Below are 12,904 nucleotides of genomic sequence, written 5' to 3' on the forward strand. Positions count from 1 at the left end.
CACATTCTTTAGGGGGTGTAATCTATTACATTGCATAATACTGTATATGCTAATCGTTAGGGGTGTAACGATCCATCAACCCAGATCCGTACATTGATTTTATAATTAACAATAGTTATTCATTTGTTTATTTGTTTATCTAAAGGATCCCCATCAATCAGCAATCAGCTAATGACTATAAGATGTTAATGAGATATAATAGAGAATAAAGTGGCGACAGCTTCTTTTGTAACTGATTGTGTTAAATGGGCCGGTGTTATTGTCTCATATCGATCACAGGACTTTGAAATTAATCGAATGAAAATCATATTGTATCGTGATAAAACTGGTGATTTAGACCCCTACTAATTATATGCTTTGTAAAATCTGCAAAAGTAATTTAAGTGCTGTAGAATTTAAATCATACGGTACAATTACCACAAAACTCCACTCAATTACTTGAGTGCATTTACTAACTTTCTTTTCACCACTGATCAGTGGTATTACTTGCAAACTTCTGATCATTTTTTCAACTGTTCAGAGTAACAGATCAAGAGGAAGGTAGATTGAAAGAGAACAAATCGAATGAACATCCAGAACTGGCATTTAAATGATCAACCTTTGTTGTGTTGTTCTAAGATGCATACCCCACCTATTAATCCCTCAAAATGGCTGAAAGAAAATTATGAAAATGAACTGTTAATGCCAACTTTGGTCAATGACTAGTTACCTCAGCTTCACTGTTTTCCCATTCAAGCTCCAGGGTGGTGGAGGTCTTAGACACGAGACGCAGGTTCTTGGGGGCATCAATCTCTGAGAAGAACGATAAAGCTGACAATGTTGGGGACACTGAGACCAATTCTCAGGGATTGTGAACAAGCAGGGTTTAAACATCATCAGAAACAGTTTGTTGTCCAACTGTGAATTATCATAGTTGATCTGAGCATCTAAGATGATATACATATTGCACATCAGCTTCAGCCGCTACACATCCATTTGCAATCATTTATATCCTGTAAGCAACAGCAATTCTGCAGATTTTATTCATTTGAATATCCCTGAATTAGGTATTCTGACATGATATGCAGACATTTTACTTTAAAAGTAGCAGAAAGTAAAGTCATTTTGACGACGTTCACTAGATGTTTGCACTCAAAAAAAATTAGAATAATGCTGCGACAAATAATGTACTTTCCCCTGCACATTACCATGAACAGATGCTCACTACCATCTTCTATATAGATAAACATTACTGTATACATTTGGGCACTGTTCACGACATCTGCTTGCTGTCAGACCTCACCGGTAGTAAATTCAGTGGAAATAGATCCGCTCTCATTTCCCTTCCTCACACCACTCACAGACACCTCGTAACGCGCGCCAGGTCGCAGAACCTGTGGAACGAAAAAACATGGACAGTTTAGTCTGTTTAATCTCTTTGTATGGATGTTATGTTTGTTTTTTGTTTTTATCTCTAGACACAGACGTCAGGCAGACTCTGAGATTAGATCATTTAACAAGCATGACGAGCATAAACACACACACACACACACACACACACACACACACAGACACACACACACACTAGTAACACTATTCTTGTGCATACAATGTAATAACCCAAAGGCAACGCTCAACACAAAGATAAATGGTTTAAGTTGTGAGGACTGGCTTTTCTGTCCCCACATGACTGGTGAGTGCACATCAGATGTGTAGACCTAACAACACACACACACATTCACCCCACCAGTTACCTGCAGGGAGTACTGGCTGAGTGTGGGCTGAAGGCGGAAGGTGGTCCGTGGACCCTCTCCTCCCACCAGGCCGTATCGCAACACAATCTGATCAATCTTTGCTTTTGGTGAAGTCCACTCCACAAAGGCTACCGTGTCTGACACATCACGCACAATCAGCTGTGTTGGGCCATCAATCACTGGAAAAAGGGAAGCAGAAAAAAGAGCATAATTATTGAACGACCCGTTGCTATTTTTTACAAAGCAGGGGTCGCTTTGTCTAGAGAGAAAACTATTGCTGCACTAATTTTTGGCTTAGTCAAGGTATTGTTTGACATTTTTACTACCTATTCAGTGATTTTTGGTCAGATATCATTGTCCTCATCAGAACAATCTGATGGCTTTTTAATTGACTAATTATTGGTGCAATTAAACTTGAGGAAATTGTGAAAAATGGCCCTGACAATTTCCTTTAGCACAAGGTGATGTTAGATTGCTTATTTTTTCCAACCAACAGTCCAAAACCCCATAATATTCAGTTAACTAGTACATAAGACCTTTTTTACTAATCATTTTTTGGCTTGTGACAACATTATTGCTTGAATAAGGCTTAAAGGATTAATTAACAGTAGCCAATTATTTATTTTTTTTGGTTGAACTGGCCAATTACTCAACTGTCAGCAGTAATATGGGCATTCTACCAGACTGCCTTGTGGAGTGACCAGAAGAATAACCCAGTTTCCACAAGGTCTGTATCGGCCATGCTATGGCCGCGATATGGTCACCAGAGCTGATCGTGGCTGTTCTAGACAATGCTCATGTTTCCACTGGCTGTGCCACAGCATGTCTCAGCGGTGTCCTAGTAGGGACTCTCCCCTCTGCTCCGTCGAGAATATGCGTCTATATTTGGTGGAAGTGGCCGCAGCCACTTTAGGTTACACAGAGCAGATTGAGCCAGGCAGGAAGTCAGATAGCGGAACAGCATAGTGCATCCAGTCAATTTTCTAAATAAAACACCCAGTGCTGACTCGGGCTCTACAGCACATCAAAGTTGGAAATATTACCAATAAACACACTTAAAACAGACAGTAAAAACTAAACCACAGTAGAGGCACAAAAACCAAGGAGAAATGGTGAAATAAACACAATCTGTGCAAGTCACAACATCAGGCAGGTATGACGCTCTGCTTCTGAAATGCTCCCAGTGGTATATGAAGACGCATGGAGGACGGAAGGAAAACAGTGGCGCACACGCCACGTTACAAAAACGTGCCCAGTGAAATCAAGGGGTTAGATCGTAGATACAAGTGGCTGAAAGTGATTGTTCTCCGTAGGGTAGTTGGGTTCACCCTTACAGATGGAGCAAGAAGCTCATACATCTGAAGGAGTTAAACCACTGCAACAGAAATTGCAACAATTTTGCGATTTGGACTTTTGACCATGATGCTTCCTGGTCACCTTCTTTGAGGGTTTTTTTCAGGCATGTCCATCTGGTAGGAGACTCCAAGGTAAGACCCAGAAGAAAGACCCAGATCATGATCTAGAGAGATTATAGTTCTCTCTACCTTGGGAACGAGTTAGAAAATATTGCTGGCCTGCTGACAACGGGACCTGGACCTGTATTAGTGCAGGGAAATGGATGGATGGATGACAGAAGAAGGCTTCACTAAACATTCGCTCTGCAAATTCTTGTTGTTAGAGCATCAATGCCAATATAAGGGCATTTCAGTCAAGGTAATGAGGTGTTAAATAATGTGATAATGAGCACTCTATTTCAATAGTGTGTTAATTACCTCTTTCGGCAAAAGCCATGGTTTGACAACTGTTGCTTTTACTGTTGTCTGGGAAAGCAGGTGCTTTTTTATTTCTAAATCAACACCAACACCTAAATGACCCCCAAAGCTACGACTTAAATAGAATTAGTAGTGGCAGTAGTTTCTGGTGAGATATTTGAATAATTACCCATTTAAGTCTAAAAAAGGTGACAAACATCATTTAATGTTGAAGACCTGACCCAATACATCATAATGCTTTGTTCACCAAACATGTTTTAAACTGAAAGCAGCACACTATGCTGTAATAGCTTATTGTTCTCTACTGATCACCCCTGGGGTAACTTAGGGTAATGATACAATTCACACAACGAGTGACAGAAGATCAAATTCTCCTTTAAAGTCTTTCTTTAAGCTTTTGAGATCTAAACAAGTCCCGGAGTCAGGCTTGACATATCACAGGTCCTCCTGATCCTTGATCTAACAGAAATTGGCCCCTTGGGTCTCCTCCTAGAAAACATCCTGAGCAAGACAGTTGGTGAGAACCAATTCCCACATCAGCTGTCCTCTCCCTCTGGTTCTCCTCCGACTCCATACAGCTTTCCCTCCACCTCCAACGAAGGATAAATCTTTGTGATGAATAATTGAGTGACTTCAAATTTGTCTTTTTCTCTTTCTTTATCCAATAAGGTGTCCTGCAGTGTGGCGCCATGAAAAATTAATGACTTCCATGAATTATTAATCGTTACTTAATTACAACGCACAAAACGAACAAAGACTTGACAGGAAATTGATGGTGTTTTGACTGCAGACATCAGAGTTTGAATTGTTATGGACGAGGTTTGAATTGGATCTATTACAGCTGTCCAAGTAGTGTCAGCTGGGTGAGGAGTTGGGCCAATACCTCAGTGAGATTTGCGTCAGGGACATAAATGGTGGCAGACTAACAAATACGTCAAGGCGATAGTAACTGCTTATGTCAGGGTATTTAGCTCTGTGTGTGGCAGTCTTGAAAGTGGAGGGAATACTACAATAATGCTACATGTGGTACTGAAATGATAAGTTGATTTAATGACTGATTGACAGAGAATTAATTGTTGACAGCTACAGTAACTGTTTTATCATTAAAGCATTTAATGAAGCAAAAATGCTAAACATTTGCTTCTTTCAACTTCCAAATATAAGGACTTGCTGTTTTTCTCTGTTATAGAAATCATTGTAAAATGAAAACCTTTGGGTTTTGGATGTTGCTTGGAAAAACAAACAACTTTGGTTTTTAAATTGCTAGCTGTATTGCTACTGACTTTATTATGTAATTAAACTTTTTGGTATTATACAATTTATGCATGTATTCAAAAATATCTGTGACTGGTTGACTGTATGCACTCCCTTCAGCCCACAAATTTGATACTTACCTTAAAGCTCCCAAATTAAATGTTTATGACTAAATGAGCAACATTTTAAGTTAGTTACATTTTTATGTTAGAGTTTAACAGTTTTAAAATCTGTGATTTTTTTATGTGTTTCATAATGACTATGAGGGTGGTGTTGTTGTCAGTGTCCTGGCAACACAAGCAAACATCTGTAATCACATTTTATTTCAAATATTGCTAAATCCTGATTGGTGCACCAAAGAATAAACATCAAGTTTCTCTAAATGAATAACACCCACTTCAAACCAGTAAAAGAGAACAAACAAAAACACAAATACAGAAATCCGCAATGTGAAATAACCAACAGTGGTTTAGCGAAACTCGATGCTGATGATATCATATCCAAATGTCTAGGTTTATCAGAACAGTTTCCATTATCACTTACATGTTGTGACGGTAGCAGTGACTGGCTGGCTTCGACCCTGGTCTCGGAGTGCCACCAGGTTAACCGTATACTCCTCCCCTGGTCTCAAACCAGTCTGTATAAAGGAAGTGATGGTGCTGGGCAGCTGTGCAGTCATCCCTCCATCATTATCCTGGGAGAAACAGAGATAGAGATGCAAATAGGCTGGAGCTTTCTTTGTTTTGCTTTTTTGAGTAAATATCAGCTACCCTGCATCTTAAACTTCTTCTCTCAGTGGAGATATGGGATCTGGCAGACAAATGACTATCTCACCAGTAAGATAGAAACATTGACTCATCCATTTAAATTCTTTGGAGTATTGTCTGAACTTTATACTTTCTAGCCTTTTATTTTGAATTATTTCAGAAACTTTTGGATGGTTTAGCACATTAAACTCCCAAACGGTGTTGCTCGGCAGAAATGGGTATGTATGCGACACTGATATTTCTCAGGCTGTATTCTGCAGAGGCAGCACTCTGTACATTTCCAAAGGCCTGCCACTCATCCATATGGAGCCCCTGCTATTCCCAGCTGTTCTCGCAGAATCGGTGTTGCACATGCACTTCCTGCCGACAGACAGATGTTACACCTACTGCTGCTCCAAGAACCCCAAAAGCCTGCATATGAAGGCTCCTATTAAAACAGAACATACAACAGCTTGCTACTTTCCTAAATTAAAACTATAATTAGAGATGTGATCCATTTAATCACCTCAACTAAATTACCAGGGTGGGCAGTAACGCACAATGTTAATGGTCCAATAACAATTGGTGCTCAATCTCAATAATAATACAGTTAAACGAAGGCGATGCTAAATTATACAAAATGAGTCACCGTAATAGTATATCCCATTCCCATCTCATGCGTCTGTGTGCTCATAATTAGTCATCATTCTTTATGCCGACAAGGTTGCTTGGATGAGGAATGACAAAAGAGATTTTTTTTTTGGTCCTTGTGGAGGTATTTTTATCACTTTAATTTTGTTGAGGTGACAAAAATGTTAGACAGTTTGATTACCCATTCTTTCTTCTTGGTTACTGAAAAGAGGTAATTTAGTTTTTCAGGTAAGACAGCATATATTTTATGTCCAATAACGGGTTCTAATAATCCATTTATCATTCATAGAAAGCAATATAAGAAATATAATAATATTATATTTGAAAAGTATAGCAGCAATTATTAATATCTTTAATAGCATCACTCCAAAAAAATACTTAAATGTTGTTTGAAAGCCCAAACTTTTCAAAACCACCGTGAGCTGAAACCAAATTACACACACACACACACACACACACACACACACACACACACACACACACACACACACACACACACACACACACACACACACACACACACACACACACACACACACACACACACAGGGATAATAACTGCACCCATTCTTTGCATATATTATTATTATAAGCACAATTCCAAACAGAGAAGGAAGAGAAAAACACCAGGATACTAATCAGATAGTAACTGGAATTATTGAAAAAAAGAAAATAAAAAATATCAATAACTTTATATGAAAGTTTTTGAAATTAGATGTTTTCATGCAATGCCTTCTTCATAATATATTTAAATATGCAATAATGGGATCCTTAATCTTGAAAACTGTTGACATTCGACACATTTAAAAGAGAAGTAGTTCTGTTTTCTGGGGGGAGAAAAAAACATTGTTGTTTTGTTTGTTTGTTTCATGTTATTTTTCAGTGTTGTGTGCAAGTGTCATTCCATTCACTTGCGTGGTACTGGGCAGGCATCAGAAATCTCAAATAAGCAAAGAAAAGACGGCAGAGACTACTAGAGATGTGTGAGCATGTAGGTTCTTGTAATTTGGGTTTACCTTTGTTGAACCTAATACATAATGCACATGTATAACAAGCTGCTTGGAGTGTGAGGGGTTGCTTCTCACCTTATTTACCCGACTTCCCTGTTTTCTTTAATGGGCGGCAGTTTCTCTCATTAGCGAGAAAGATTGATTTCTGGTTGTTTGTGGAATTTGCCTGGCATTGTTTCAGTTTTAACAGTCCCATAGCTGCAGTCTCATCATGTACCCTAACCTTTGAGCTTTGACCATTTGTAGACTACACAACATGAATCCCAATGTGGAGATACTTCAGGGAAACCCTAATCGTTATGCATGGCCATGTGTGTGTGTTTCTGAGTGCGTGAATTTCATTTAAAAAGAAAGCCACAGCAGCTTGTCCAACATTCAAACTGCTGTTGTTTTTTAAAGGGAGCCTCCAGGAAATAGAAACTCTTGTTTCCTTTTTTGAAGATGTCACATAAATGACATATACTGACATATATACTAACACAAAATGAGTAATATGATACTAGTACAGTTCTACAGACAGCAGTATTGATTGCCTGATTGCTATACAGATTAACCGATTTATTGCAAAAAGCTTATAATATAACGTATTAGATGGTGTGGTAGGTTTGTGCTATTAAAAACACTGGCAGCATGGTACTTTATTGGAACGTCAGACACACTGTATACTGTAGCTGTTTCTAACAGTGTTAACGTCAGATCTCGAACGCTCACGCTCCCCTCTCTGCCTCTCTCTGTTTCCTTTTTACAGAGTAGTGAGTTCTGTATTTGTTCGCATAGGGCAAAAGCTTTCATGCCTACCTCCATTACGAGATTGTCAAAATTCACAATCCCCATTGCTGGATTAAATCCATGGGGGGCGGGACTGCCAACTCATAATATGATTTCCCCTGCGGCTGGAGTGAAGGAGGGAAAAGCGAAGAATGATAGAGGGAAGAGCACATATAGAAAGGGAGGGAGAGAAAGAAAGGGATGGATGGTACCTCCAGGGGTAGAGATGAAAAGGTTGGAGATCTCCACCAAGAGGTGATGGAAGGAAAGTAAAAAAAATAGAGATTAGAGGGAAAGGGGGGGGTGGGGGTGGGGGTGGAAAGTGCTAGAAGAAGAGACACTGCAGGGTGACATCGAAGATTGGATAGAAAGAGAGAGAAGGGAGGGCTAAAAGCCATAAAATGAAATTAGGAAGCCCAGTGCTTGTTCCATTCAGAAATGTGCTATCCTCAAAACGGATTGAAATAAACACAAAAAAGCATCTGACATCAGATTTTATGCTTGAAGTCCGACCGCACCAGAGGATATCGCCCCATGAGAACACCTTAAAGGAGAAAACCAATTACTGTGAGAGGGCATGAGATTAGAGTGCAGAGTACCTGAGTTTACAGCACGAATTAGAAAGAGAAATGTTTTTTTGCTTTCTGGCTTTGAACCTGGCCTTGCTACGGTGTTATAAAGGGTTATTCTGAAAAAGGGTTTAATGGCTCATCCATCTAATAGCCAATAAGCTTAAGACAATCCGCTTGTCTAATTTGGTATGGGCTTCGAGTCGAGCAAACCCCCAAGAAAACCTAAATCCATCAAGTTATTTTCCTTCCGCACAGATATTCAAAGTCATTTAGAGGTTGGCATTGGTGAGATTTGAAAATAATTCTTTTCAATCAAGGATATTTTGTTCGGTCAACAAGCAGAATGGAAAAAACTACAGCTGCGTATGTGTGTGTGCGGGGGAGGAGTGGGCCAGTGAGTTCTTCTCACAGACAAGGACAGTGCACTTGTCTTTCAGCATGCTGTAGTGCAGTCTTACACTGGGACTGACAGCAAACACACACACACACACACACACACACACACACACACACGCCCACACACCCACACACACACACACACACACACACACACACACACACACACACACACACAGCTTTACTCTACCTTGGGGATGAAGCTGATCTCCCAGCCATCGAAGGAATAGTAGAACGGTCTCCACTGGACCTCCACTGACGTCTCTGTGATGGATTTGAAGACTAAACCGTCCGGATTGGAGAGATCTGGAGAGGTAGCCAGAGACATATTATTGTTCTTCAGTGACCTGCACAGCCCATAAATCACTACTTCATCTCATACTGAAGGTGTCCAACGCTGAACCTTTTTGTTTTACATTTGTTTTTCAGCTCTGTTGTCTCAGTCTTAACTCATTTTCTTGAGGGACGCTGCACTAAAGCTAGAAATGTTACTGATCAAAAGATTGATCTGATATTTGTTGAAAACAGTAACACTTGCCTCTTATGACCCAATCTAAAGCCTTTTTCTTCGGCTTGGATATTCAATGAATCTCACAGTGCTTTGCTAGCTTTGTCCTGTAAATCTTTCCGGATTATCAAATACTACATTTCATAATTAAGTTCAGCAAAGACAACCCAACAAATCATGAAATCACTGAAAAATGGTCCAGTCAAGCTTAACTGCCCTCAATTGATGTTATTACTCTGAAATCTGCAATCACTAAAATTAAATTCACTTATCTGTGAAATGGGGGATAATTTTATCAGCCAATACTGAACTAATGGAAACACACTGTATGTAGCCAGATGATGTCAAGTGGATACAACATTCTGTTTGCCACTGAAAATAGGCTATTACCCATCAAGGGGTTTGGTGGGTTTCCATACTTCTGATAAGCATGGAAGCAAGTGGTGTGTTTCTCTGTCAGGTCCGATGACCTGGCATTAACTCTGACCAGGAAGCACACAATCAGAAGCTGTTCAAATGTGTGTGTGTGTGTGTGTGTGTACATTGGAGTGTAAGTGACATTGAACAGGTGTTACAGACAGGAATCACAACAAGTTGAAACAAGAGCAGGTGGTATTCTCACTCCATTGACAGTGGAAACATCTCGGGCAGGATTTAATAAAAAAGTGAGAAACGGTCTGTGTGTGTGTGTGTGCGTGTGTGTGAGTGTGTATCCCAATGAATGGTTGTATCCATGTGAGGATACATGTACAGCACAGTGTGTAACATTTATATTCTGTTAGATCAAACATAGCTTCAGTGGAATATCTTCTAGGCTCCCATGAGGATATTTTGTCAAAATAACCCAGAGGGCTGACTGCACTTACAGGTCGAAACAGTGATGCTGGCAGGGACGCTGATACTGTTGTTAATGACAGCGAACACATTGATGTTGTACTCTATGCCTGCCTCCAGGTTCGAGATAGTGATGGTGGTAATGTTCCCTGGAATCCTCAGCTCTAATTGAATACCTGACAGGGAGAAAGGTAAAAAGATACACTGATACACCTTTTTTTTCTTCCAAAGACACTTTGAATAAACTGAAGCTTCTGTTACAAACTTCCCTGCTTCAAAAAGTTCTGTTCTTACCTCCAGCGCTGCTTGGTGTGTAGGTCACTAAGAAATCTGTCAGCACTGCTGAGCCCTCCCACTCCAGGTCAATAGTACGATCACTCACGCCTCGTACCCTCAGGTTCATGACTGCTGCAACTGTTGAGACAAAAAACAAAAACTGTTGGAATAAAATGCTTAAACTATAGCAATTTTTATTTTATTTATTTGTTTTTTTCTTGTTTGTGTTTTTGTACTAGCATTTGTTGGTCTTACGATGATAATTACAAAATGTAGGCATTATATCACCTGTAGAGCCACTTGGTAGTAAGTGTCACAATATCGTGAGCTATATCCTACCTTAGTGGGAAAACACATCAAAGCTGTGCTTGCTTTAATACGTATGACGCATTGTGTTTGCCAGCTAAAAGGGGCAGTTACAGGTCATCTGAAGGCTTACCTTTGTAATGCATGCAAGATAATTTAGAAAAAAAAAAGAAAAAAAAATTAGGTTTATAACCTTTCAAAGTTGCCCAAAACCATGTCTGTACTCCAAATGGTTCATTGACTCTGGGTGAGACTGGGAATGGTATTTTAGAATAATTTTACATAAATTTCCCGGCACAAGAACAGGTTAAAAGAGAACTCCCAGACAACTTACATGTAGTCTCAGACTCAAGCAGACTCCTCAGTTTAGTTTACTTTGACACAACGTAGGAAAGAACCCAAGGTCACACATATATTGACAAGTGCAAATATACAATAAAACGATAAAGTCAAAGACTTGTGCTGCCTTCAAATGGAACTTGTGAGCTAACACAATATGCTTGGCGCTCCAGTGATTAACTGAGGCTAACAATTTAGCAAGCTACCGAGTGGGTGACATAATGCAGGAAATAAAAAGGCATACTGACTGAGAAAAAAAGTTGTGGGGAATGTCAACATTTTCCCTTAGACAAATACAATTATGAAGAAAAACTCTCAAACTCAAATATACTTCCATGGCCCTATAACTGAAAAAGTCAACAAACACATCTTAACTTGTGACCTGAGAGCTTAGAGTCATTGGGAATAACACAAAACGGGGGTGTAATGGACTCTCCTCTTGAAAAAAAACTTGTAAACACAACCCTGTTCGAAGGCAACATTATTTCCACTGTGCTGCTTCAGATATAGGCAGCAGTCCAGCTGGCTAGGCTGACATCAGACTACCATCAAACCTCTATATATCCATATAATTCGCCACATGTGGAGCAAGATTTTATACTTAGTATATAAAACCAGAATACATGGCCTTACTAACACGGGGCCCTGCTTTCATGCACTGCATGATTTTGCCATCTAAGGTAAATGAAGGCTGAGTAACTGGTAAAATGATAAAAACAAGAGTGCTTAGAAATACTGCCAATGCACACAACATTCCTACATTTGCCATTATCTCCCTAACTAAAACAGTCTCTGCATCTGTATCTTTCAACAGGCCAGACTGCACTGAGTAGGTGCATAACAGTCAGTAAAAGAAGTAAAAGAAGCCAGTGCTTGTGTCAACAACAGGCTGAGTGTTAACATGAGAGGGAGAAGCTCTGTCATTCATTCGGGCTGAAGTGGAGAAAGTCAAGCCATAAGCCTGAGATGGTGGTGCTGAATGTAAATGTGGAGGCATAAACAAGAGTGTTTACAGCTCCCCCTGCCAAAAACAACAAGGATGAGGAGGAGGAGAGCCTGGTGAAGGACAAAGGAAGAGAAGAAGGTAAAAAAAACACATTTTTGGGGGGGAGAAACAACGAGATTCAAAGACAGAACAGGAGAGAAAAAGACTGGACAAGATATCCTTCTGGAGCGTAAATAACTAATGATGAAACAGAAAAGGAGAGAGACACAGAGGAGCAGTAGGAGCATCCTTAGTCAGTAAATGACTAAGGATGAAACAGAAATGGAGAGCGAGACACAGAGGAGCAAAGGAGCAGCAAGTGTGATGGTGTGATAAACAACCTCTCACCCCATGATCATCTCTACATCCTGTGATACAGGACTCTATAGCACAACGCTGAGTCCTCCTCGGGGGAACCTGCAGACACTCTAGTAGCCGTCCCAGATCCTTCCTCACACACTCGACAGATGGGCACATGCTGTACAACAGTTTGCTCATTTCGAAAGAGCGAACCTGCACTGGGGACAACTGCAGCAGCATTTACTTAGCTAGATTTATTTCACCAATTAGACTTGTCACGTATATGAAGGAAATAACAACCGAAACGAAGGAGCAATAATCCGTGGGATAGAAGAAGAGTGATTGAATGAGGTCATGCAGGAGGCTGAACAGACAAGCTGCTTGAAAGTAAAGACATAAACTCCCAGAGTAAGTGAAGGGCGAACTCTCAAGTGGGCACTTAGGAAAAGGTTTC

General features: G+C 40.0%; 1 protein-coding gene across 7 annotated transcripts in view; it reads right to left on the reverse strand.

The window, feature by feature from the left end:
* tnr (tenascin R (restrictin, janusin)) overlaps positions 1 to 12,904 on the reverse strand; it is a 180,360-nt gene that overhangs the window by 50,361 nt on the left and 117,095 nt on the right. For 6 of the 7 annotated variants that reach the window (XM_084368095.1, XM_084368094.1, XM_084368096.1 and 3 more), the window contains 7 exons: positions 10,539 to 10,658; positions 10,277 to 10,420; positions 9,093 to 9,208; positions 5,303 to 5,453; positions 1,734 to 1,912; positions 1,283 to 1,373; positions 710 to 810 (listed from right to left, as the gene is read on the reverse strand). In XM_084368095.1, the coding sequence (XP_084224221.1) occupies positions 710 to 810; positions 1,283 to 1,373; positions 1,734 to 1,912; positions 5,303 to 5,453; positions 9,093 to 9,208; positions 10,277 to 10,420; positions 10,539 to 10,658 (902 nt within the window). The remainder of the gene's footprint in view (positions 1 to 709; positions 811 to 1,282; positions 1,374 to 1,733; positions 1,913 to 5,302; positions 5,454 to 9,092; positions 9,209 to 10,276; positions 10,421 to 10,538; positions 10,659 to 12,904) is intronic. The other variant, XM_084368097.1, reaches the window with a different exon arrangement.

The sequence above is a fragment of the Pagrus pagrus genome, assembly GCF_965226575.1.
Source record: "Pagrus pagrus genome assembly, chromosome: 12".
NCBI classification, from domain to species: Eukaryota; Metazoa; Chordata; class Actinopteri; order Spariformes; family Sparidae; genus Pagrus; species Pagrus pagrus.